At 46.4% G+C, this 26,854-nt stretch overlaps 2 protein-coding genes across 2 annotated transcripts; one reads left to right on the forward strand and one right to left on the reverse strand.

Moving 5' to 3' along the window:
• Positions 1–2,558: 2,558 nt before the first annotated feature.
• On the reverse strand, positions 2,559–17,800 carry CRYBA4 (crystallin beta A4). Its single transcript, XM_043976288.1, has 6 exons — positions 17,667–17,800; positions 8,218–8,273; positions 6,716–6,834; positions 5,632–5,773; positions 3,684–3,826; positions 2,559–2,706 (listed from the first exon to the last, which is right to left on the reverse strand). Exons 2-6 carry the CDS (start codon positions 8,254–8,256, stop codon positions 2,559–2,561), a joined length of 591 nt encoding a protein of 196 aa, XP_043832223.1. The 5' UTR covers positions 8,257–8,273; positions 17,667–17,800.
• Positions 14,408–25,370, forward strand: CRYBB1 (crystallin beta B1). Its single transcript, XM_043976287.1, has 5 exons — positions 14,408–14,587; positions 17,694–17,812; positions 21,684–21,816; positions 24,121–24,263; positions 25,009–25,370. The coding sequence occupies exons 1-5, from the start codon at positions 14,408–14,410 to the stop codon at positions 25,187–25,189; spliced, it is 756 nt and encodes a 251-aa protein (XP_043832222.1). The 3' UTR covers positions 25,190–25,370.
• Positions 25,371–26,854: the final 1,484 nt, after the last annotated feature.

Raw genomic sequence — 26,854 nt, forward strand, 5'->3', positions numbered from 1 at the left:
CTACAGACGAAAATCACCTACCCAGAAAAACTGATTATAAACTTTCAGGGGAAAAATGGGACTTCAATGAAAAAGAAGACTTTCAGGCATTCATGATGAAAAGACCTGAACTTAATAGAAAATTTGACTTTAAAATACAAGACCCTAGAGAAGCATAAAAAAGGAAACAGGAAAAATAAATCATGAGGGATATCAAAAGATTAAACTGTTTACATTCCTACATGGAAAGATAATACTTCTAACTCATAAGATCTTTCTCAGTATTAGGGCAGCTGAAAGGAATATACTTAGAGGGCACAGGTATGAATTGAATATGAAGGGATGATATCTGTAAAGTATTTATTTTTTGTTTATCCTTGTTTTTTTTGTGGGGCAGGCAAGGTGGGGTGCCTTATGTCTAGGGCCAGATATGGGCTAGGGGCTTCCTAGGTCCAGGGCTGGTGCTTTGTCCACTGTGTCACCTAGTTAACCCATGATGACTTCTTCAAAATAAAGTTAAGTGGTAAGGGGAATGCTCTGGAAGAAATGGAAAGGGAGAGGTGGACTGGGGAAAAGTAGCTCACAAAAAAGAAACAAGAAAAAGCTTATGTAGTGGAGGGGAAGATGGGGAAAGACCAGTGGAGTGAGTGAACATTACTCTCATCAGAATTGGCTCGAAGAGCAAATAACATACACACTCAAGTGGGTATAGTAATATATTTTGCCCTGAGAAGATGTTTTGCATAATTGCACATGTATGATTTATACTGAATTGCTGAATTTCATAGGGAGGAAGGAAGAAAATTTAGAACACAAAGTTTTTAAAAATCAATGTGAAAATGATGAGCAGGAGGAGTTCAGAGAAAGCTGGAAGGACTTACATGAACTGATGCTGAGAGGAGCAGAACCAGGAGAACATTAAACACAATAACAGCAACATTGTATGTTGAACAATGGTGATAGACCTGCCTCTTTTTAGCAATGCAATGGTCCAAAACAATTTCAAAGAACTCCATGATAGAAAATGTTCTCAACATCCAAAAAAAAGAACGGTGGTTTATGAATGCAGATTGAACCATACTGTTTCTACTTTGGGGCTGGTTTTTTTCCTTCTTTTTGAGGTTTTTCTCTTGTGCTCTGACTCCTCTTTCACAATATGACTAATGCAGAAATATGTTTAATGTGATTGCACATATATAACCTATATTAGATTGCTTTCTATCTTGGGAAGGACGGAGGGAAGGGAGGGTGAGAGAAAAATTTGGAACTAAAAATCCCATGAAAACAAATGTTGAAAACTATCCTTATATGTAACTGGAAACTAAGAAAATACTGAACGATGAGCAAAAAATTAAAAAATAAATTTAAAAAAAGTACTTGGCCTGGAGTTAGGAAGATCTGAGTTCAAATTCCACTACTTAATAGCTGTGTGACCCTCAGCAAGTCACTTAGTTATTCTCAGCCTCAGTTTCCTTATCTGTGATATGTGACCAAATGAGAATTTGGAAAAAGCACTCAGCACAGTGCCTGTCATGTGGTAGATGCTATATAAATGCTGATTCCCTTCCCTTATATGGGTAAGGATGGCCACTGCTTCACAGGGTTGTTGGGAGAATCAAGTGTTTTACAGATCTCAAGGACTATATAATTGAGAGCTATCAAGACAAAGAGATCAGGATAGATGTGGTTTTTTTTCCTTTTGTTATCACACAAGTTAATTCTATCCAAATGACTAAAGGCTATAATAACACCCACGTTCTAGTCCTGTAGTATATACTATTTTCAGCATGAATTGAAGTTTGTTATTATTGTTCTTTGGTCACTGAGGGATATCTGACTCTTTGTGACCCCATGGACCATAGCACACTAGGCTTTCCTAACCTCCACTATCTCTGGAAGTCTGTGTCAACTCATGTTCAAATCGAGGTTTACCCTACTGCTAATGTAGATTATAAGCAGTCACAAGGGAACCTGCTGAAAGACTTTTGTAGGCCCATTAGTGTTAATGACCAAAACAGCTGCTCAAAGCTCGACTTTCAATGATCAGAGTTCACATATGCCATAGTGCAAATGAGCTTTTGCTTCTATGTAATGTGAGATTGAAGGACTTGTGACTGTGCTTGCAACCCCCCCAACCCTATCCCAAGATGAGGAAGGTTCGCTCCAAAGCAAAGCATTTGAGTCTGGGGGGAGGATGGGCAACGTGGAAGTGTATTCCTTATGAATATCACTGAGGTTGAGAGCCTGGGTGATCAGGAGGAGAGGGGGATCCCAAAAGTAATAGGAAGTTCAGGAAAGGAGACAGATTGGGCTGGAAAGATATTGAGCTCTGTTTTGGATGTGTTGGGTGTAAGATGGCACACGGTAGTCACTCAAGTTCTGTTTTGAACATGTTGAGTTTAAGATGGCACACAGTAGGTACTTCATGAGGGCCTAGAGAATTGAACTGAATTTCAGTGGCAGGGAGGGTGGCAGGCACAATTTGGAAAGAACTGAATGATGAAAACAAAGGGATGAGATTGAACAAACATTTATTCTTGGCAGCCTGGGCCGGATTTCCAGGGTAGGAGTGGGGGCTATCACTGCTGGATTCTTCGGATGGACTGGATCTGGAAGGTTTGAGCATGGGATCCCCACTCCCGAAAGTGTTTGTAGTCTCCTGAGTGGTGATCACATTCCAGAACATACTGGTAGCCTCGGTAGCCTGGAAACTGGGAGCAAACCCAACTGGAAAGCAAGCATAGATTGAGGAGGGAACTCTCTCCTTTCACCCCAGGGAGGCAAGATCAGATACTCTCCCAGGGGTCACAGGAGAGGAAAAGGACCCAGTGGCTGCAGGTTCTGGGTTGAGACCACTATCCCCTTTTCAGTATGTATTTCCCAAAGAAAAAGATCATCCATCAGTAGGGACACAACAAAGAAACTGATTGGATATTGGGGCAGGTATTGACTATCTGCTCCCTTCCTGCTTGTGAGGACCTAGAGATTAGGGCTGCTCATTAGAGCAGAAAGAACACTGGAATTAGAAGGTTTTATCATGGCTACCTTATATTCCTTACTCTCTGTGTGACCTCAGCTAGTTACTTAACCTGTCTGGACCTCAGTCTCCTCATATGTAAAATGAGAGGTTTGGACTAAATTCTTTCTTTTGTTTTACTTTTAAAAAAATAAATACTTTGATTATTTAAAGTTTTGAGTTCCAAATTCTCTCTCTCCTTTCCTTCTTCCCCTCCTCCCTCCCTGAGGTGGTAAGCAGATACAGGTTATGTGCAATCATGTATAATATTACCATATTAGTCATTTTGTATAAGAAAACTTGGATAAAAGAAAAAAATGAAAGAAAGTGACAAATAGCCTGTGTCAGTCTGTGTTTGATCAATATTAATTCTTCAGTTCTTTCTCTGAAGGCAGATAGTATGCTTCACCAGGACTAAATTATTTCTAAAGACCCTCCCAGTTCTAAGGGCTATGATCCTTTTAGGTAGATGAAGAAGATGCTAAAGATCATTTCCTACCTAAGAATTAAATGAAATAATGCATGTAACTCACTTGGGAAATCTTAATATAGAAATGCAAGCTACTGTATTATCAAGTTCTTCCCTCTGTCTGCTTGTTTCCTGTCCAAACTAGAGGCAGTTTTGCCTCTCTGCCAGCTCCCAGCGCGCCCCTCCCGAGAGGAAATCCAGGCTCTTAGATCTACTTACGCGCCACAATGAACTCGGAAGGAGCCCACTTCGTTGTTTTCCCAACCCATGGCTTGCAGGGAGGGGTAGTCATCACTCAGCTCTCCCTTCCTGCCCAGAAAGTTTTCCTGCTCAAAGATGGTCATCCTGGAGTCTCGGTGGTTCTACAGGAAACACAGGAGGGAATGCAGAGGCTCTTGGGGCAGGGCACTTTGTACTTCAGTGGGGATCCCTACCCTGACATCTGCAGTGAGTAGGCAGGCAGCCTCTCCTGGGCGAGCTAGGAAGGGGGAAGTCACCGTTCCCCAAGGTGGCACATTCCACTTATGGATGCCTCTAATCTTTAGAAATTCATTCCTTACATCAAGGCTAAGTTCCTGTCTGCAACTTCTACCCGATTCCTCTTGGAGACCATTAGACTATAAGCTTCTAGAGGGTGGAAGCTGTTCTACTTTGTATTTATAGTCCCCAGTGCAGTGCCTGGCATATAGTAGGTGCTTAATAAATGCCTGCTTAATGATCTTTCCTCAACAACATTTGTCCTTCATCATCTTCAGTGTGCATCCTCCAAGATTTTGTCCTGAGGAATCTTTCCTGCCTCATATATTTACAGCCCTGCCCTGCCCCACCCCCAACTGCCCCAAGATTAACTCGTAGCTTTACCCATAGTACTTAGACCTTTTCCAAATCACAGAATCACCAATTTGGAAGGAAAAGGACCATCTGGTCCAGCTTGTAACTAAACTAGAAAAAAGCCTCTGCAACATCCCTGACAAGTGGGCCTCTAGCCTCTGCTTAGAGACCTCCACCAACGGGGAACTCACCGCCTTTTGAGAAATTTTATTTTATTATTGGTACACTTATTTTAATAGCTTTGTAAATTATAAACAGATGGGAAGTGGGATTTATAAATAGTAGTATTATTACCCCAACCATAATGATTACTATTATTATTAGTCTATTCAAGGCTCAGTTCATGTCACTCAACTGCATTAAGACTTTTGGGGTAATATCATTAACATAATGACATATTAATATCAATATATCATGATAGAATAGTAATGTATTAACATTATATCAAAGTAGTATATACGTATATTAGTATATTACATATTATATAATCCATAGCCCCAAGTAATATTATTAATAAATTATGTTAAGACCATATACATGTGATATCATTTAATATAATAATTATATCAAAGTGATTACTATAGATTAGATTATATATATTTCATATATATATATGATAGAGTGCCTAAAGTCTTGCTGCCCTTGTGTGTGTATGTGTATATGTGTGTATATAGAATATACCCATACGTACACACATTTATTTGAGTATATATAAATATTTATGCATGTACACATGTATATTTTGGGTATGTATATGTATATGTACATATACAACTGTATTTCCATAGAATTGGTTTTCTTTGTAATCCCATGTATGGGGGGGGGTAAGTGACTTGCCCAGGGTCACACAGCTAGTGTCAAGTGTCTGAGGTCGAATATGAATTCAGGTCCTCCTAAATCCAAGGCCAGTGCTTTATCCACTGTGCCACCTAGCTGCTTCTCCCACCCCCCCTCCCATGTATTTTATTTAAGCATTTAAAAGCGCTCTTCTGAGGGGTCCTGAGCCTTCAGACCGCCAAAGGGTCCGCGATACAAAGATGGTTGAAAACCCCAGCTGCAGCTGTTGGCTCTTTCCCTCTTCCCCACCAACATTTGTACCTATTTGCTTTGCTTCTATGTTAGACTCACTTGGCTGGGTACAGTACATGTTACTTTCCAGCGGAAGAATGTTAAGTTTCTTGAGGGCAGGACTCTTTTGTCTTTGTCTTTATACCCGCGGTATCTAGGTCAATGGCTGGCACATAATGGGCACTTAGTCCACGCAGAATCACCAAAGCACCGCATTTAGTGTTGGGATGCACCTGGGTGGTCACCTACTGAACTACGGGCTACTCACCGCACAAGCTACGGGACGGAAGGAGGTCAGCCTCTCCACGTGGTAGGCGACGTTGCCGCTCCAGGCTTCCCAGGTTGGGTACTCGCCCCGCTCCAGGACAAACTGCTGCCCCTGGAAGCCAGCGTGTTCAAAGCCCACCCACCTGCGGACAGGTAGAGGAAGGCAGGGGTGACTGAGCTCAGAGTTGGGCTCCACCCTTTCCCTATGAGCTCTTGCAGTGGTTCCCACTTCTACAGGTCTGACCCACCCTCCTCAAGAGCCTCGGGGATCGGATACAAAATGCTGTTTGGCGTTCAAAGTGCTCCATACTCCCCCCCCCCCCCCCCGCCGCACCTCCTCCCTTTCCAGGCTTACTACACGTTATTCCCCACCTTGGATCCAGTGCTTTAAGGGGGTGGGGGGAAGGGTCATTTCAATAGAATCTCCAGGCAAAGGGAACTGGATGTGAGCTCATCCCGGCCTAAGTGGTGTTTATCTCTTAGTGTTTTCATTAGTCTGATGTCAAATGCAGACATATCCCGGGGGCTCGAGTGTGTGAAAGACCTGGGAAAATAAAACTGGCTCTTGGCCTGGGTCCACTTCCACAACAAAATGCTATGGAATCCAGCCATGAGTGGAGTAGATAGTTGCCTTCTGGCCTAATTTGAACAGCCTCAGGAAGGTCCTTTAGCCAAAATTATCTCATCCACTCAGGCATAGGAAATCTGCTTCATGTCTTTGGATTAAGCAATATTGTCTACATATGGCCTTTAAAAAACACATAATAGTCATTCACATGTTAGTATAAATTAGTTCAAGTTTTCCTATGGCTAGAGGAGAACAACTTGAGAGAACAATTGAGGTGGGGGGCAGGTGGTTTGAATATGGGTCCAATAATAGGGAAGCCAAAGGTGAGAAAACTGAGGGGAATAAGGTGGGGAAAACTCAGTTGGGATTCTACAATAGGTGCAGTGTCAGAGGCAAGAAAGGGAACCCAGGAGGCTGGATGACTGGACTCCAGCGTCAGCTGTGAGCTTAGTGCCCAAGGGGGAGAGATTTTCTTGTTTGCCCCCAGGATTCTTCCCACCCCACACAGCAAACTCACGCTCCACTCTGTACTTTGATGGATCGGACTGTCTCAAAGCCAACCTCCAGAACACTGGGACACTCAGCTGTGAATTCATGCCGGCGGCCCTGGAAACCCTCCTGGTCCCACACCACGATCTAGGTGCAAGAGGCAGGATAGTGAGGCCCGTCCTGCGTGGCCCACCCCCCAGCCTCTTGTCTCCTGCCCCAGGTACAGCCTTCACCTCATGCCCAAGTTTCCTAGAAAACTGAGAGGGAGGGACATATTTAAGTTGATGAAGGGGCAAAAGTCTGGGAAAGGAATCCCAAGGATCCAGTGGGCAAAGCCCAACCATCTGAATCTTATGAAGATTAGAAGGGACCTCAGAGGCCCAAAAGAATCCCCACTACCACATACCAACAAGTAGCATCTAGTTTTTGTGTAAAGACCTCCAGTAAAGGGGAACTCACTATGTTCTACATTGGACCAGCTCCATCTTTGTCATTTTCATCTGGTTCTGCCCCCCGAGGCCAAATACAAATCTTTTTTTTTTTTAAGCAATCTAGGTTAAGTGACTTGTCCAGGGTCACACAGCTAAGAAGTTTCTGAGGCCAGTTTTGAACTTAGATGCTGATTCTAGGCCAAATGCTCTATGCACTATGATGCCCCCTAGCTGCCCGTACCACCAGATACATCATACCACTCACTCAATTTGACCACTAAACTTTTCAATAAAAGTTGCTGTCCAATCCTGCCTGCCCAGTCTTGAACTTGGGAAGTTGTTTTTTTTTTTGAACCCAAAGGTAAAACTTTCCATTGACCCCCATTCATCTTCCCATGCTCTGCCTAATGTTTCTAGCCTAAGAAGACTTTTATGAATTATAGTCAATCTCTGTGTCACTTGGCTTCCCCTCCCAGTTTAGGGTCATCTGATGGAAAGAAAGCATTATGGTCCTACGAGAAAGCAGCCTGGGAGAGAGGAGATCTGAGTCCCAGGCATGGCCCTGCTGTGTAATCTTGGGCAAGTCAATACTGAGCCTGCATTTCCTTCCCTTCTCTCCAAACAATCCCTTTCCCCCTAACCTTGGGGCCCCTGCCACTTCTGGGCTTCTTCTCTAGAGACTGTGGGGTCCGGTCCCTGGGGACTGTGCACTGTACACTCACAGCTGCTCTCCCCTCCCCAGGCTTACACATGGTCAGACCTTTCAGATGATCTGGCCCAACCTCTTTATTTTAAAGAAACAGGACTAGAGAGGGGAAGGTGAGTGAACAACAGAGTCTGGCCTCAAATATAGGTCTCCTTAATTTGGGGCTTCTACTTCAACCAAGATGCCTCTATGCAGGTAAAGATGGAGGGGGGGGGCTGCTCAGAGAAGGTGAGAAATAATAAAGGGCATGGTTAAGGGAGGGGACATCAGAGCACTTCAAGTCTAGCCCAGACCTGTCATTTGGTCACAGGAATCAGGACTCATTTGCACCAGGGGTTCCCAGATGCTTCCCTTTGACTCAGCCCTTCTCCCCCGCCCAGTCCTTGTGCCTACCTTCCAGTGGCCAGATGATTTGGTACATTGCTGAGACATGGCGACTCCTCTCCTAGCTAATGAAAGGAAAGGCAATAGGTGAATGAGAAGAAGAGGGAACCAGGAAGGGAGGAGAAAGGAATTTTGTCCACAGAGAATCCTTGCCCTTTCTTTAGGTGAGCTCTCAGCCCTAGGCTCCCCTCTTTAAGGGAAAAAAAAGGATCTATAAGGATTCCACCCAACGAAAGAATTGTAGCCAGTGCACTGTATCATAGAAAATAGAATGCTGGAGCTGAGGAGGGTTCTAGAACATTATAACATAAACAGAGCATTAGGACAGTGCTAGAAGGACACTTAGAGCAGAGACGGTTAGAGCTGTAAGGAAATTTGGATTATAGAATGTCAGAAGTGGAAAGGAACCAAGAAAAAAGAACATCAGATGTGAGAAGGGCCTTGGAACAGGGAATGTCAGAGCTGGGAGGGGACTTAGAACAGGGGATGTCAGAGCTGGGAAGGGCCTTAGAACATGGAATGTCAGAACTGGGAAGGGCCTTTGAACAGGGAGTGTCAGAGGGGACTTAGAACATGGAATTTCAGAGCTGGGAGAGACCTTAGAACAGGGGATGTCAGAGCTGGGAAGGGCCTTAAAACAGGGAATGTCAGAGCTGGGAAGGGCCTTGGAACACAGGATGTCTGACGAGAAGGATTCTCAGAATAAAAACTAAGCATCACAGATACAAGGAAAGTTAGCCCTTAGAATCATAGACCTCACAAAAATGTTACCATAGGGAAACATTAAAATCTCAGACTCCTACAAGTGGAAGGAACTTGGTGCTCATTTTGCCCTTCCCCCTGCCTTATGAGGTCTCCACACTGTCTCCATGATGGTCACACAGACCCTCCACTTACCGAGCTGGGGCCCCAGGGAAAATACAGGGAACAGGCCTGGCAGACAAAGCTGTGTCCTGGGTTCTTATAGCCCTTGGACAGAGGGGAGGGGTGGGAGGGTGAGAAAGTCTGGCTCCTAAAAGTCCTAGTCAGCACATGTGCAGGGATGGCCTTGCCCAGGAACAAAGAAGGGGATCAGGAGAGAAAAAAAGCCATACAAATCTGGGCCGCCACAGTCTCCAGTTTGAGCTCAGAGCTTATTTGGCCTTCTCCCTCCTCCTGGGGAAAGCAGTGGGAGGGAACAGCCAGCCCATCTCTTCCCTGTAGCCCCAGGGACCCAGGAAATCTGGGGAGGGGGCGTTATGTCCCTGTTCTCCCCACTTTCCCATGCTTCCCAACATCCTTAGGAAATGGCATTGTCCATACTTCCACATAGAGATGGGGCCTTGTGGGCATGGAGCATTGCTTACACTAGCGGCTACCACTGATGTGCTGGAAGTCCTGCTGTGGTCTTCCTGAATGGAGGAGAGACTTAAGACCCCCTCTTCCCTAAGAAGTGCAGGGGGAGCCCCTGCCAAATAGAAGAATTCTATTTTTACCAGCCTGGGTTGTAAGAATCCATTATAGGATAGCCATTCTAATAATAGCTAGTATTTAGATAACACTTTTTTTTCCTTTTTTTTTTTTCCTTTTTTTATTTTGTTGAGGCAATTGGAGTTAAGTGATTTGCCCAGGGTCACACAACTAATAAGTGTTAAGTGTCTGAGGCTGGATTTGAACTCAGGTCCTCCTGAATCCAGGGTCGGTGCTCTATCCACTGCGCCACCGAGCTGCCCCTTAGATAACACTTTAAGGTTCGCAAAGCACTTTACAAATATCTCATTTGGTCTTCACGATAACCCCGGGATGTTAGATCTGGTATTATCCCCACTTTACAAATGAAGTAACTGGGGCAGCTAGGTGGCGCAGTGGATAGAGCACTGGCCCTGGAGTCAGGAGTACCTGAGTTCAAATCCGGCCTCAGACACTTAACACTTACTAGCTATGTGACCCTGGGCAAGTCACTTAACCCCAATTGCCTCACTAAAAAACAAAAACAAATAAGGTAACTGAGGCAAGCAGAGATTAAATGACTTGCCCAAAGCTAGTAGGTTTCTGAGGCTGGATTTGAACTCAGGATTTTCTGACTCAAGGTTCAGAGCTTTGCCACTCACTTTCCCACTTTGCCACCCATCTTCCTTGGATCACAGGGTCATCAGATTTCAAGTTGAGATGGACCTTATTCAGGCACTGTCAGGGGCTGAGATGCTCCTGTGGGTCACCTTCTAGGCCACCAACCTCATGGGGCCACATGAATGCCTGTGACAATGGCTATCTGCATCTGAGGTAAGTGTCTTTTCACAGGTGATCATGGAGGACTGAGAGGTGAATTAGTGCAATGGGGAGAGCCTGGACCTAGGAACCAGAACTGTGTCAGTGTCAGTGATGAGTCAAGAAAATGGTGGGTCAATTCTCCACAGAAAAGACCCCCATTCTCTCCACCAGAAGAAAACTTGATCTGCCATCCAAAGAGACCTCACCCCTGCCCCCAACTTCCTCTTGAGAAGCAGCTCTAGCAGCCAAGGCCTTGGCACTCCAAGCAGCGACTGGAAGCTTGCGGAAGTGGTTGGCCTTACTTCAAAGCCCCAGGAAATGTGGGTGGTCCCCTCATCCTCAGGAACCTTCCCACAGGTCCTTGGCTCAGACTCCAAAGGCAAATGCAAGAGGTGCCCACCTCTCCCCACTCTCTTCCCTCTGTCCTGGCCTAGGATGAGAGATAAGAGGAACAGAGGTGTCTGCGCAGAGAAGAGAGCCTGGCAGCCAGCCAGGATCAGGCACAGGGAGAGAGGAGGAAGCATCATGGGCAGGGCAGGGGGAGGTCATTAGGGAGAGGAATGGGGAAAAGGGAAAAGGAGCCCAGCTCTGACCTGACACCAGAACCTGAGGGTACCTGAAACTCTACATGTCTAAGTAAGGCACTGGAGAGATACCTGCATAGTTGGGACACCTGGGTTCAACGTCACTAGACTTAAGTTTCCTCCTCTGTTAAATGGGGCACTAATTGGCTTCTAAGGCCCCATCCTGCCCTGAACCTCAGGCCAAAATCTGGTCTGCTACAGTCCATTTGGATGGAGAGGTGGACCTAGGTAAGAGAACAGGAAGTGTAGCAAAGTTGTAAAACTCTTGGTCCCTTCAAAGCATCACCGATTGGGGGCAGCTAGGTGGTTCAGTGGATGAAGCACCAGCCCTGGATTCAGGAGGACCTGAGTGCAAATCCAGCCTCAGACACTTGACACTAGCTGTGTGACCCTGGGCAAGTCACTTAACCCTCATTGCCCCACACAAAAAACAAAAAAAACAAAAAACAACAACAACAAGAAAAAAAAAAAACCCAAAGCATCACAGATGAGGAGCTGAAAGGAATCTTAGGGGTCATCTAGTCTGATTCTGTTATTTTATAGGTGGAGAAACTGAGGCCTGGAGATGAAATGACATGGCCAAGGTCACACAGCCAGAACATTCCAAGGCTTCTTGGCCTCAAATTTAAAGTATATTGCCCAGCACTATAAGTGCCTCCTTTGTTCTCCTGAAAAGGGCCCTGGGTTCTTTGTAAAGCACTTTCACATGCTGTGCTGGCATACAGCAGGTACTTACTATAGGCTTATTTCCTCCCTTTCTCCCTTCTATAACACTGTGAGATGGACAGCACGAATATTTGTGTCCCTATTTTGTAGGGGAAAAGTTGAGGCTCTATGAGATTATCTCTCACCATAGATAACCCTTTATGTTGTCCAAAGCAGTTTCATATTCATTATCACTTCTAATTCTCTTGAGTGGAATAAGAGAGATTGTATTCCAAGGTCATTAAAATCTCTTCCAGTTCTAGATGCGAAGAATACAAGCGTGAGGGAGAGGAACGGGAATAAAGGTAGAGCAGAAAGTTGTTTTTGCTGGTCAGTCTTTTCAGTTTTACCCGACTCTTTGTGGCTGCATTTGGAGTTTTCTTGGCAAAGAGTAGTTTGCCACATCCTTCTCCAATTCATTTTACAGATAAGGAAACTGAGGCACATAGGGTTAAGTGACTTGCCCAGAGTCACACAGCCAGGAAGAGTCTAAGGTCAGATTTGAACTCAGGTCTTCCAGACTCCAGCCAAGGCTCTAGCTATTGAGCCACCTAGCAGCCTTATAGTAGGAAGGGAGGTATCCTAATATCCGGTCCTATTCAAGTGTTAGCTTTATGAAGGAAGGGGCTGTTTTTGCCTTTCTTTACATTCCCATTCTTCAGCTCAATATATTGCATATAGTAGGTGCTTAATAAATGCTTGTTGATTGACTGACTGGGCTCAGGTGCCTGCTCTGCACCAAGCTATGCATAAGTCATTCAGCCCCTTTGGGGTGTCCATAAAATGAGAGGGTTTTACCAGATGACTTCTAGCATCCCCAGCAACCCAAAGATTTGATGGCCCTTTGTCATTTACTTTAGAGATCAATTAAGCAATGGAAAAATATTTATTAAGTGCCTACTGCATGCCAGACACGGGCTGTGCTTGGATACAAAAAGTAACATTCCTTTCCCTCAAGGAGTTTATAATCTATCAGGATGAGGAAAATGAGGCCAAGAGAAGGAAGTGACTTGTTTAAATCCTCCAGGTGAGCAGGGTAAGATCCTAATAGACAGGATCCTAAGTCAGGCTTCCAGTGGGAATGGGCATGTGTCCCATGGTTGGGGGCCAGGGGGACCCTTCTGGGGAAACCCACTCACCAAGTGGGCCTTTGGCATGAAGCAGATGAGCTGAAGTGGGAAAATGCCCCTGAGGGCTTTGTGTGCTCGACATAATGGGACATGCTGCACTCAGCATTGAGAGGGCCAAAGAGAGGGGGCCCGGGCCCTGGCTCCTCCCACCCCCCAGATCTTCTCTCCAAAGGAAGTGATGACAGCGCAGCTCTGAGGGGCAGCCCCTGAGCCCTGCTGACCCAGCGCCTCCTTTGTGTGGCCCCCCACAGGCTTCTGCTGCTGCCAGACTATAAAACCCAGGGAGTGGCCCCAGACTGCCAACCACAGCCCCGGCCCAGACCCCTGCACTCAGGACAAAGTCGCTCCCCAGGTAAGAGGACTCCTCTCTGAGGGAACCCAATGCCCAGTTAGGACGAGAGAAGAACATAGGGAGGGTCTTTCCTAATGATACAAAGAACTATTATAGCATCTCTGTAGAACTTTAAGGTTTACAACTATCTCATTTGATCCTAACCTCCACCCTGGGAGAGAGATGCTATTATTAACCTCATTTTTTAACAGATGAGGAAACTGAGGCAGACCGGAGTTAAGTGACTTTCCCAGGGTCACATAGCTCGTAAATGTCTGAGGTCGGATTTGGACTCAGGTCTTCCTGATTCCAGGTCCAGTGCTCTAATCACTGAGCAACCCAGCTCCACTTCCTAAAATATACTGTATGTGGCCAGGAGAGACTGAGGTCCAGAAGACCCACGCGGAGCTTCTGTTCTGGCTTACCAGTTGTGCGGCCTCGACATTTGTGATATTTCCCCTCTCTAGGCCTCCGTTTTCCCATCAATGAAATGGGAGAAAACAAATCCTGCACCAGCTTCCTCGTAGAATGATTGCATGGAAATATACTTTGTAAACCCTTAAAGAGCTAAAGAAACGTGAGTGGTTAGTATCGCTAGCAGAAATAACCCAGCCCAGAAAGGTTCCGAGATCCCATTTGTTCATTTTTTTAAATCCAGTAGCAGATGTGAGGAGCAGGGGTGTCCTACTGACAAATCCTAATGTTTCTGCCCATAGCTGGCAGAAGGGCAAGACACTCTCTCCTGATATTGGGCAGGCTTTAGCTTCCCGGGACTATATAAACTGAGAGGGTCTGACTGAGTCATGATTGCATAGAGCTGAAGGGGGCAAAAGAAATCTTCTTTTATTGATTTTGTGTCACAGAAGCCTTTTGTGGTCTGGTCGAGTCTATGGACTCCACGTTTTGTATATTGCTTTCATGAGTGAAGGAAATGCTAAGTGTCACTTTTGGGTTAGTGAAAATAAAGATATACTATTGTTTATTCTCATTCAAGTTCAAAGACCCCTTGAAATCTATCCAAAGGGGTCTGTGGACCCAAGGTTAAGAGCCCCTAATCTAGACCAAACCCCCTCATTTTACAGTCTGCCTAGGACTGGCAGAGATAAGGTGGGTATGGCTAAGGGAAGCGGGAGGAGACATGAAAGGTGTCCCTGTTTTGAAGTCCAGATTTCTCTTCCAGATTTCTCTAAGTGGGAACCATGTCCCAGCCTGCAAAGGCCCCGACAGCCCCAACTACTGCTGCTAGCCCAGCCACGGAGGGAAAGGAAAAGGGGGCACCTGCCTCAGTGCCTGCTCCTGTACCCGCTCCAGCTCTGGTTCCTGCCTCTGTTCCCATCCCCAGTGCCAAGGTTGGGGACCTGCCCATGGGAGGATTCCGGGTAAGGGCCAAAAAGGCATGGCTTCCCCCATCTCTCTCTGTCCCCTCCAAGTAACAAGGGACCTTTGGGGGCCACACGAAGAAGATCCAGAGGTCTCAGTGAACTGCCATCTGAGTCATGATATGGACCAACAGTGTGATAGGACAGCCAGGAAAACTAATGTGATACATTGGGAGATAGAGCATCTAGGACTGTGGAACTATAGAGTCAGAGGCCTGGGTTCAAATCCTATCTTCCATGCTGTGTGACTTTGGGCCAGTCACTTAACATCTCTGGGTTTCCTCCACTAAATATAAATAAGAGGGATGGGCTAGATGACCTCCAAGGTCATTTATGGCTTTAGGGCTATGGTCTTAGTCAGATCAGATCCAGATTATTGTGGTCACTTCTAACAATGATATTTTAGGAAGAAGGAGGGTGCGGAGTAAGGCAACTGGGATGCTGAAGGGTCTTGAGATTTTGTTGTTCAGTTGTTCTCAATTGTGTCTAACTCTCTATGACTCCATTTGGGGTTTTCTTGGCCAAGATACTGGAGTGGTTTGGCCATTTCCTTCTCCGGCTCATGTGACAGATGAGGAAACTGAGGCCAGCAGGGTTGAGTGATTTGCCCAGGGTCACCCAGAGGACAAGTGTCTGAGGCAGGATTTGGACTCAGATCTTCCTGACGCCAGGTCCGGTGCTCTAACCACTGGGCAACCTTGAGATTATGCCTCATGAAAATCAGTTGAAAGGCCTAGGGGTGAGGGTGGGGGTATCCAGGAGAAGAGAAGATCAGAGAACATGTGATAGTGGTCTTCATGTATCTGAAGGATAGCAATGTGAAAGAGAGGACAGACATATTCAACTGGATGTCACAGGTCACAATTGCCAAGCAGGTTGACTTAAGGTCTCTTTGCAAGCAGAGTCGTCTTATACTATAATGGGCTTCCTCAAGAAATACAACCCAGTATCCCTTCAATGGGGGCCTTCAAGCCACAGGATGAACCAAAGAATGACCAGAGATCATGTAGACTAGTGGATAGAGCTCTGGGACCTGGAATCAGGAAGACCTAGGTTCAACATCCCACCTCAGATATTCACTAGCTGTGTGACCCTAGGCAAGTAATTTTACCTCTATCTGCCTCAGTTCCCTCATCTGTATATTGAGGGGGTTGGGCTTAACGGCATTTAAAGTCCCTTCCAGCTATAAATCTATGATCCTACAAAGCATACAGGGCAGCGAGGTGATGCAGTGGATAGAATGCCAGCCCTGGAGTCAGGAGGACCTGAATTCAAATCTGGCCTCAGACATTTCCTAGCTGTGTGACCCTGAGCAAGTTACTTTACCCTGTTTGCCTCAGTTTCCTCATCTGTAAAAGGGGCTGGAGAAGGAAATGGCAAACTACTCCAGTAATTCTGCCAAAAAACCCCACATGAGATCATGCAGAGTCGGACACAACTGAACAACCACAACAAAGTATCCAGTTTTCTGGGCTGTTTTAGAAGGATCCCTGTTCAGATACAAGTAGGACTAGCTGGTCTTTGAGACCCCTTGATGCTCGAGGGCGTGTGATTCTATCCTGTTTCTCCTACCACCTGAAATGCAGCTCTTGTTTGTAAGTAAGTATTGGGTATGAATTTTCCAGGAGTGCAGAGATCGGGGCCAGAGCGGGTAGGAAAGAGAAGAGCTATCTGGGGCGATTTCTAAAGAGCCCTCCAGAGGAGGGAGGAGCATTTTCTGACGGAAGCCTCCCCCTTCTCCATCCCTGCCCGAGTCTTTGGGTCAGAAGACTGAATTCTTGCTCAGAGTTTAAGGGAAGAGAAGCAGGATGGGCCATGTGTAGACACAGCTGCTTGGCAGAAATCTGCTCCAAGACAAGGGGATGTAAATAACATATGTTCGGAGAAGTAAAACAAAGTGGTGCGAGGGGCCAGCACTAACAATATGGGGGGCGGGGATCAGCAAGGGTCTAAAGGACTTGGCCCTCAAGCTGAGCCTTGAAGGGTGCTCCAAGGAACAGAGAGGAAGTCTTTGAGTTCAGAGAAGGCTGAGAATCCTTCCAGACCCACTGTCCATGGGTCTCCTACTGTGCACAAAGCACTGGTCCTGGAGCTGGAAATAGAAAAACTTCCTTCAAACAGGGCTCAGAGGGGACCTCCCAAACAGGGCCTCTCCTGATCCTGCCAGTTAGTGGCATCCCCCTCCTTTCAAGACTCAGCATGCACTTTGAGGGTGCTTACTTGTATATATAGGGCAGCTGGGAGGGGCGATGGATGGAGGGATGGGCTTGGAGGCCTGAATTCAGGGAGATCCTAATTCAAACTCAGCCTCAAACACTCACCAGCTGTGTGACCCCGGGCAACACACTTCACCCTGTCTGCCTCAGTTTCCTTGTCTGTAAAATAAGCTGGAGAATCACTCTAGTATCTCTGCCAGGAAAATCCCAGTCAGACACATCTGAGAAACGACCAGACATTTGTATATATGTTAAATCTTCCCAGTAGCAGGGAAGCTTCTCAGGGGTATGTTTGTTAAATTGTTGAAATGAAAACAGTCCCTCCCCTCAAGGGGCTTACTTTCTATCAGAGAAGTTCTAATCTGCTGGGAGGGTTTCCCAAAAGACATGGCGTTTTAACACCGGTCCTTAAGAATGGGCAAGTGTCAGGCAAATGGAAAAAGACCCACAGAGATTCCCTGCTCTGACCCTCACTGGCCTTATCACCGCAGACCCAGGACCTTCTCTGGGCCTAACTTTTCTTAAGTGAGGGGGGTAAAATTCCCTTCCAGCTCTGGTATTCTCTGAATCTTCAAGGGGGAAGACTAAAGAAAGAATTATGGGGCAGGTCTAGCTCCCCTCCCTCTGGAATATTAGGGGAATGCATCATGGGATCATAGATTCAGATCTGGGAGAAATCTTAGAAGTCGCCGAGTCTAAATCCCTCATTTTACAGGTGACGAAACTGAGGCATACAGAGATTGAATGGTCTAACCAAAGTCACAAAATTAGTGTCCGAGGTGGGATTTGAATTCAAGGGTTCCTAACTCTGAGACCGGAGCCACGCCACCCTGTTTGTGTCTCCTCTGGTGCCACCCTCTGACCTTGTTTCTCCCCTGTGGTTTGGCCAGCTGGTGGTCTTTGATCAGGAGAACTTCCAAGGCCGTCGTGTAGAATTCTCAGGGGAGTGCATGAATCTGGGAGACCGAGGCTTCGACCGAGTGCGCAGCATCATTGTTATCTCAGGACCGTGAGTGTGACCGACTGGGGCTCTGGGAGGGTCTCCTCTCCATAAGAGACGGGGGCAGGATCGCAGCTTGTAGCCAGGGACTCACTGGGGTCCACTTGGCGTCAGCCAAGAGGCCGAACCCAGTAGTGCTGAGATGGACAGCTGTCTCCTCTGGGGCTTCTGCAGGGCAGAAAGGAAGACAGGGAGGGCACTGAAGGGCAGAGAGGGAGTCCGAGTGTCTGCGTGAGGTCGGGGAAAGGGTGGCAGAGGACCAAAAATTTGCCCCATTATGATTCTGTCTTGGGCCCAGCCCTGCCACACATTCCTGTGGTCACAGCTCAGGGGATCCTGTATCTGATTCAGGGCACAGCCCCATGCCACCCCCTTCCCTCCCATACTCCCACCTCCTATGGCTGCATGAAAAAGACTGGACTGGGAGATTCTTGAGTCCTGGCTTTGGGCAGTGCCTCTCCCACTGAGTCGCTGTGGCTTGTTGGGCAATTTGTCTTCCTTTCACCAGCTTGTTGTCTTCCTATAAAATGAAGGATTTTAATTAGGGGCTCTCCTAGGTCCCTTCTAACATCCCATGTTCTAAGGCCTCTCCTAACTCTCATGTCCTCTGTTCTAAGATTCCTCTTAGCTCTAACAATATTCTGACTGCTCCCTGTTCTAAGCTACCTCTCAGTTCTGACATTACCTGTTCTAAGGCCCCTCCCAGCTTTGACATTCCCTGTTCTAAGATGCTTCCCAGCTCAGACATTTTCTGCTCTAAGGGCCCTCCCACCTCTGACTTTCTATACTTTTTGCCCCACAGAGGAGCAGCAATAGGGGAGCAGGCTGAAGAACAGAACTATTTGTCTTTAGATCTCCTCCCACCCTAAGCTAGCCACAGTGGGACCTGGGAGCCAGCTTCAGGAAATGTCCCAGCCCCTGAACCTCATGGGCTCAGCACAATCCCTGCTCCGCCCCAGAGTTTTCTGTTCCCTGTGCTCCTGCCAGGGACAGAGGTTTCAGAGATGTGGTAGGCTAAATTAAGGCCTCTTTAGGTTTCTGAAACTTATTTCTGTGGCAGTGACTCAAACCTGGAGCATTTCTCCAGGGCTGGACTTCAGCTGGGCTCCCCACTGGGTTGGGTGTCCTACCTCTCCTTTCTAAACCTTTTCTTTCTGCAGAGAGAGAAGTGTATACTAAACCTGGGGTTGAGGGAGCCCAAGGGAGGGGGTCGCAGGGTCCTGTAAAGAAAAACAGCTAAGGAGAACATTCGTTCAGAAAGAACATACCTTAGTTTCTTTAAGACCCCTGGAGACTAGGGCAATCTGAGCAAAGAACCCTCTGGACTACCAAAATAACTCCTTTGCTGGCCCCTGAAATTCTACCATTAGACATTTCTTCCTTTGGCTCAAAGGGTCCCTGTCAGAACACAATTGCCCCCCCCCATAGGAAGAGGTTACATAATAGAATTGTCCATTTCTGGGGTTCAGGCATCCTTGTAGATCGTATCATCTAGTTCAAAGCCATCCTTACCATCATGAATGCCTTCTATGACATCCTTGGCAAAGTGGTCTTCCAGACCCCTTACAGTGATTCACAGAGGGAAGTGACTTTTCCAATGTCGTACAGCAAATTGGTGGCAGAGCTGGGACCAGAACCAGGGTTTCCTGACTTCTAGCCCAGGTCAGGGCCCTTTTCCTCTCTCACCTTAAAGTTAGAGGCAGTAAGCTAATGAGCTCTGTCCAATTCCTGCTGGCTCTAGCTAAGGCTGGTTAGAGGCAACATTTCAGTTTTTGATTCTTCCTGGATAACACTTGATTATCTCACTAGCCACATGGGGGTGGGGGGGGGGAGAATAAGACTGCTGATTCTCCTACCAGGAAAGCTGAGTCTGTCAAAGGAGGCTGCAGCCAAGGCTGCTGGCTCCTCTTGGAAAGCAGAGAGCAAAAATAAGCACAGCCCAGGGGAGACCATCCCACATCTCTGCTCTCTGTCAGTAATGGAAGCATGATGGGTATACTCAATCTGGAGGCACAAGACCTGGGTTTGAAAGTCTTGCTTCAGACTCTTATGTGGCCTTGGGCAATTCTGCAAAAACCTGGAAAACTGGGGGTTTGGGCCAAGTGACTATCCAGTGCACTTCTCCAGTGGCAGAAGCTCATTGTTTAAGAACATTCCATTGTTGGACAGCTCCGAATGTCAGGTACATCTTCATAATCAGCAGACTTGGGGTCTAGAAGACCTGGGTTCAAGTCATGGCCTTGGGCAAGTCTCTCCCCCCTTCTCTGAGCCTCAGTTTCCTCACCTGTAAAATCAAAGAGTTGGACTAGATGGAAGACAAGGAAGGATCAGTTTAGTCATATCCGACTTTGAGTGGTTTACCATTTCCTTCTCCAGCTCATTTTACAGATGAGGAAACTGAGGCAAACAGGGTTAAGTGACTTGCCCAGGGTCACACAACTATTAAGTGTCTGAGGCCAGATTTGAATTCAGGGAGCTGAGTCTTCCTGACTCCAGGACCAGTGATCTATCCACTGCACCACCTAGCTGCCCAAGGGTTAAAGTAGGTAGCATTTATACAGTGGCCACTATGTGTTCAGGACCTATGCTAAGAACATTTTACAAATATTATCTAATTTGATCTTCACAACAACCCTGAGAGGTAGATGCTGCTATATTCTCCATTTAACAGAGGAGAACACCAAGGCAATCGGAGATTAAGTAACTCACCCAGGGTCACACAGCAGAAAAGTGTCTGAGGCTGGTTTTGAATTCAGGTCTTCCTGACTCCATGCCCAGTGCTCTCTATCCACCATACTACCTAGTTGCCCAGATGACAGATGCTCTCTAGGGTCTGTGTGGGTAAAGGGAATTTCTTCCTTGGGATTTGCCCACGTCAAGGAAATAGCAGGTCTGAGTCTGTCCCTTCCTCAAAACAAAAAGATAATAAGAATGATACCAAGAATGAGAATGGCGCAGCAGCTAGCATTTGGAGAGTGCCTGAAGGTTTGCACAGCACCATGGATATGTTATCTGATTGGAAAATTGTTCTTATCCCAAACTGAAATCTTCCTCCCTGTAACTTTCCCCATTGGTTCTTTTTCCTCTTCTCTCCTCCTCAAGTTTCCCCTTGGAACTCAGTTCACCAGCACAGAGTTTAATAGCCCATAAGGTACTAGCAGCAAGGCAATGGATCTTAACCATCCCCTGATTAAGGGATCCTTAACCTGGGGTCCTTGAACTTGAAAAATATATATGCATGTGTATATATATATATGGATAACTATACATTGATAACTCTATTTTAATATAGGATGCCCCAAAAGTCTTAGAGTAATTTTAACCTTTAATTGTAATCGCATGTATTGGAAAATATTATTCTGAGACATCCATAAGCTTCAGCAGACTGGTAAAGGGTTCTCTACATGCAAAAAAGAGTCAAGAAACCCTGCTCTAGTTTAATCCCCTCATTTAACAGATGGGGAAACTGAGATTCAGGGGAACCCTGGAATGATTTGCTGCTCACAGGGCTGCTTGCTCTGTGGCAGAGTTGGGCCAAGCAGTCAGATCCCTTTATTCCAATCCCATGCTGGTGGTTTTCTTAGGAACACACTGCCTCTAGGTGCTTTGAGATCCTCTCCTCCCACGAAGTTGTCCTACAAACACTATTCTACCTTTTTTCTCCATTCAGAAGTAAAGAAGGGCAGCTACCCTACTCCCCCACCTAATGCACTCCTCCCTCCCCAAGCTGACCCTGCTGGGAAGTGGGGGTGGGGCAGAGGGAAATAGGAAGTACACTGGGATTGTTTGACTTTTGTTAATGGCCTCTTTCCTCTCTGCCTGCCATCTGCCTTTGGTGCTTCTATCCCCTTGGTTTATGTCTGCTGGATCGTTGGCCCAGATGGGTGGCCTTTGAGCAGTCCAACTTCCGGGGAGAGATGTTTATCTTGGAAAAGGGCGAGTATCCCCGATGGGACACCTGGTCCTGCAGCTACCGTAGCGATTGCCTCATGTCCTTCCGGCCCATCAAGATGGTAAGAGCTGGGGGCCGGGGAGGGGAAGAGAGGATCCTTGGCAAAGAAAGGGACCTGAAGAAGGGAGGTGGGAAGAAAGGAGAAGATAGTGAGACCATGCATGGCTCCGTAAGACATTTACTCAATCCCAGAGTATGTGTTGAGGATCAAGAAGTCCATTAGCCCCCAAAGCAGGAGGGGATGGTTCTCCTGTCCTCTGCCTTAGTCAGTCCATATCTAGAGTGTTCTGTTGAGTTTGGGGCACCGTACTTCAGGAAAGATATTGATAAACTGCAAGAGACAGGATGTCTGAGTGGTTGGCAGGCTGGCCATGGACTCAAAAAGACCAATAAAAGACCCACGAGGCAAGTCATAATCTCTCAGGGGCCAAGGCAGCTCAATTAAATTAAAAATCCTAAGAAGCTTCATGGTATTCAGAAGAGTGTGAGGTTTGGAGTCAGATGACCTCTGTGTGACCTTGGGCAAGATATTCTGTTCTCTGAGTCTCAGTTTTCCTATCTGTAAGGCGAAGGGTGTTGGGCTACTTGGCATGCAGGATCCCTTGCTCCTCTGATTCTAGGATGTGGTTACAGAATTGTCGAGTTGCATCAGGGCAGGAAGTTACTATGTGAGGAATTTCCTACACTGATAAAATCAGAGGTCTAGACCCCTTTTCCCCAACTCTACCCCCCAAAAATTGATAGACAGAGTGAATGAGTAGCCTCCAGGGTTTCTCCTCACTGGAACTCTTTGGGCAGAAGTAGGAGGACCACTTGGCAAGTTTGGCTCCTAAGTTCAAGGGGCCTCAGTCTCCTTGGCAGCAGGAATTACAGACATTAGCACTACCAGTTCTGGATTTCTCCCTCCCCCGCAGCGACTCCCGATTTTTCCTAAACTGCATTGCCCAGAACTGACCATAATCCTCCAGCTGTCTGGTCTGACCAGGGCAGAGGGCCAAGGAAGTATCCCCTTCTCTGTCTTGGAGGCTCCTACTCAGAGCATCCAGTCCCTGCCTTATACTGTGTTCTACCTGAGCTCTGGCCTCCCTGCTCCTAAGATTTCTCAGTTCCAGTGAGTTTTCTCTAACCCTGTATGAACAAGAGAGGTTATTCCTTGGCCCTTCCCTCAACTTCCCTGTATGAATTTTTGCCCAGATGCCTTTTTATTTATTGTGGCATCAAAACATCTTGCCACCTGCCATCTTCTCCATCAGAAGGGGGAAGCCTCTGTTGTAGATTCCTCACCTGAAGCCATCACCCCCCTTCCCCCTACACCTAAGAGTCAGTAGGTATAGTGCATAGGGTCCTAGATATGGATTTAATTCCTGTCTTTGACACATATTGGCTGAGTGACCTATCAAGTAACTTGACTTGGCATTTCCTCAACTATGAAATGAGGGTTTTGAACTTAATGACCTTTAACATCCCTTCTAAATCGATGTTCCTTAGCTTGAATAAATTCTCTTACCTGCTTGTTGACAATGGGTAATCATCTGCTCTGGGAGGTGATTCTAGCAGAGGGCACTTAGACTTTACATCCAATGGATAAGAGTCTCCTCAATATACAGGACACTGAGGAAGAACATCCCTCCTTTCCCACTGCTCCCTGGATTGGTCAGAACTGCCTAGTCACAATGACACTCCTCCTATTCCCTCCCTCACTCCCAAGCATTGTAGGCATGTGTTTCAGCTAAAGGGTTTAAAAAAATTTTTTTTTACTCACAATGAAAAACTCATATATTTTCCTGAGGTAACTTTGGGAATATCCATTCAGACCTGTCCTCCATCATCTCCTCCTGGCCCGCCCATCCAGTCTAGTCTTATAGCATGCCTTTTCATGTACACTCCAGTCAAAATGGGGGTGTTTGGCCTCGAATCAGAGAAGACTTAGGGGACACATGATAACTGTCCTTGAGTATCTGAAGGACTGACTTGAGGAGAAGGGATTAGGTTTGTTGTCATCATCTCATCCTTGTCCTTGTCATCGTAGTCATCATTGACGGTGGTAGTGGTGGTGGTGGTGGTCCCAGAAGGCAGAACCAGGGATGATGGGTAGAGATTTGAAAAGAAAGGTTAACTTTGGGTTGATAAAAGGAAAAGCTTCATAAGAATAAGAGCTGTCCCCAAGCAAGATAGGCTCCTTCAAGAGGTGGTGGGCTCCTCTTCATTCGTAGCCTTCCAGTAGAGACTAGACAATCACCTGTTGGGTATGAACCTTGGTGGAAGTGAAGGGGACGAAGGCCTTATGGTTCTGAGCCACCGTCCAGGCTGAGTGTTCAGCCCCTACCTCCACTCTCTGAGGCTCTGGCTCCTTTCTTTCCCTTAGGACTCTCTAGATCACAAGATCTGCCTGTTTGAATGTACCAACTTCAAGGGGAACAAGATGGAGATTCATGAGGATGATGTACCCAGTCTCTGGGCCTATGGTTTCTGTGACCGTGTGGGCAGCGTGAGGGTGCCCAGTGGCACGTAAGTTTCCACAGGGCCCTTTGTACCAGACCTGGGTTCTAGTTCTGCTTCTGACATCCATTAGTTAGGGGACCTGGGGGAAGTTGCTCTTTGGATCTCAATTTCTTTATGTGTAAAATGAGGGTGTTGGACCAGATTTATATCTTAGGTCCCAGTTAGCTCTAATAGTTTATATTTTAGGACCCTAAGGATTCTCCCAGCTCTGACATTGCATGTTCTAAGGCCCCTCCCAGCTCTGTCACCCCCTGTCCTAAGGCCCCTCCCAGCTCTGACATCCTCTGTTATAAGATCCCTCCAAGCTCTGACATCCTCTGTTCTCAGAACCTTGGTCCTCCCTCCCCAACCCCCATCTGGCCCATCTTTGATAGTCTATAATCTACCATCTAAGCCTGTGAAGTATATGTTCAGTGACAAATGAATTACTGAAACAACACATCAGGAATTCAGAAGAGGAGGAGGATGTTGTAGGGAGAGGGTTGTGAGGATATATACAAAGAATCGTGCAGGAAGTGGAACTTGGGCTTAGCCTGAAGCAAGCAATTCAGATGGGTGCACTGAGATCATTAAAAAGAAGGGAAACAGGCATGTGCAAAAGATAAAGAAGTGGCAATGAACCAGGCCTGTGAGGATGTTGGGGAGCAAAGGGAAATAAGGCTACCTGTTTAACTCTGGTGTGGACAGAGCACAGAAGGGCTCGAATGCCAGGCTAAGGAGTCTCCATCTTCATCCCATTCTCCTCTTTCAGATGGGTCGGCTACCAGTACCCCGGCTACCGAGGCTACCAGTATCTGTTTGAGCCAGGCGAGTTCAAGCACTGGAATGAGTGGTCTGCCTACCAGCCCCAGATCCAGTCCGTCCGTCGAATTCGGGACATGCAGTGGCACCAGAGGGGCTGCTTCCCCATCCCCACCAGTCTGCCCAAGTGAGAACGTGGCCCCAACATTGGGAAACTGACCAAAGCCTGAGAGGCTCCCACTACGTATAGAGTTGTCTGGATGCCTCAGGGTGATGGGCTGCCCAGCTCTCACCTCTCTCATCCCTTCCCCTCCACTATGCCTAAACATACTCTTGACGATTTGAATAAAAGTTCTCCATGCCCCAAACACATTCCTTCTATTAGAATCTGGCATCTCTGGGAAGTGATCTGCGCCATCAGCTATGAGGTCATCACTGGAAAGAGCATTGGCGTCTAAGGATCTGGGTTTGAATCCAATATTACCTCTTGGTAGTTTGTGACCTTGGGCAAGTCACTTAATGTCTTTGGGGCTCATCTGTAAAATGTGGGGGCTGGAATGAGTGGCCTTGAAGATCTCTTCCATTTCTACATCTGTGATCTTTAGATCCTATTCTCCAGGCTCCTAATATTCCATTACCTAATCTTCTTGGGTCCATAAATTAACTGTGAACATTTGTAGCCAGTGAGGGGCCAATACTTTCTATCAGTATTCCATACCTTACTCACACATGCACATGCAGACACGTGCTATTTTCCTTATACCCTGGAAAGGTGGATGAAATACCATCAAAAGACACTTCCAGTTCTAAGATCTAAGATTTTACAATTCTCTGAGTCTATGATATTTTAACTTACAAAATCTGATGAGTCAAAGATTCTGTGTTTTTAGAATTATCACAACCCTTGAATATCCCCAAGTATCATATTCTAAGATTCTGAGTTCAAAATTGGTTGATTCTATAATTCCAAGAGTATTAGTCCCAAACCCCATGATTCTGACTTTTGGGGGTTCTAAAATTCTAAGATTTTTGTCTTCCAAGATTACATGAATCTTAAATTCATATTCCCAGATTCTGAGTCTAAAGTTCTAATTCCCAAAGGCCATAATTCTAAAACCTTATAATTACATATGTAATGTACATAATTATTTGACATCATTGTGACATCACAAAATGAGAAGGATATATATATATATATATATATATATATATATATATATATATATATATATATATCTGTCTCACCACAGACCTTGGTTGGGAGGAGGGAGGCATAGACAAAACAGTGGATATATGGAAGATGTTTTGGACCGGGTGGGGGAGGGGGTCCGGTGGGGAGCAATTGCTGAGTATGACTCTTTATGGGTTTTGATTCCTATTGTGGTCAGGGGCTGGCGAGGTACAGAATCACTAGCTGAAGTGGGGTACTTCATTGTGGGGGTTGGGTTGTGCCCTTCTACCCTTGCTTTGGATAATGCATTGGCTGGCAAAGATGTAGTGAGTCTGCTGAGCCTTTTCTCCTTCTTACCCCAACCAACCCCATTCAAGAAGGCAAACCACAAGGGGGCAGCTAGGTTGTGCAGTGGATAAAGTACTGGCCTTGGATTCAGGAGAACCTGAGTTCAAATCCAGCCTCGGACACTTGACACTTACTAGCTGTGTGACCCTGGACAAGTCACTTAACCCTCATTGCCCCACAAAACAAAAAACAAAAACAAACAAAAAAAAGAAGGTAAACCACAAAGTCTAGGTTACACCAAGCCTACCTGATGATTGCTGCTTGGATTTCTGACACCTGGCCCTTCCATGCACCCAATTGGAAACTAAGGCCCTTACCTTAGATGAGCTAAACTTAA

The sequence above is a fragment of the Dromiciops gliroides genome, chromosome 1 (assembly GCF_019393635.1).
Source record: "Dromiciops gliroides isolate mDroGli1 chromosome 1, mDroGli1.pri, whole genome shotgun sequence".
NCBI classification, from domain to species: Eukaryota; Metazoa; Chordata; class Mammalia; order Microbiotheria; family Microbiotheriidae; genus Dromiciops; species Dromiciops gliroides.

Excerpts from the sequence above, each read along its gene's own strand:
- CRYBA4 (XM_043976288.1), bottom strand. The coding sequence starts at position 8,256 with ATGTCTCAGCAATGTACCAAATCATCTGGCCACTGGAAG. Across the intron at positions 6,835-8,217 it reads AATCATCTGGCCACTGGAAG|ATCGTGGTGTGGGACCAGGA; the intron begins GTAGGCACAAGG and ends TCTTGCACCTAG. Across the intron at positions 3,827-5,631 it reads TCCGTCCCGTAGCTTGTGCG|AACCACCGAGACTCCAGGAT; the intron begins GTGAGTAGCCCG and ends TGTTTCCTGTAG.
- CRYBB1 (XM_043976287.1), top strand. The coding sequence starts at position 14,408 with ATGTCCCAGCCTGCAAAGGCCCCGACAGCCCCAACTACTGCTGCTAGC. Across the intron at positions 17,813-21,683 it reads ATCATTGTTATCTCAGGACC|ATGGGTGGCCTTTGAGCAGT; the intron begins GTGAGTGTGACC and ends TCGTTGGCCCAG. Across the intron at positions 24,264-25,008 it reads GTGAGGGTGCCCAGTGGCAC|ATGGGTCGGCTACCAGTACC; the intron begins GTAAGTTTCCAC and ends CTCCTCTTTCAG.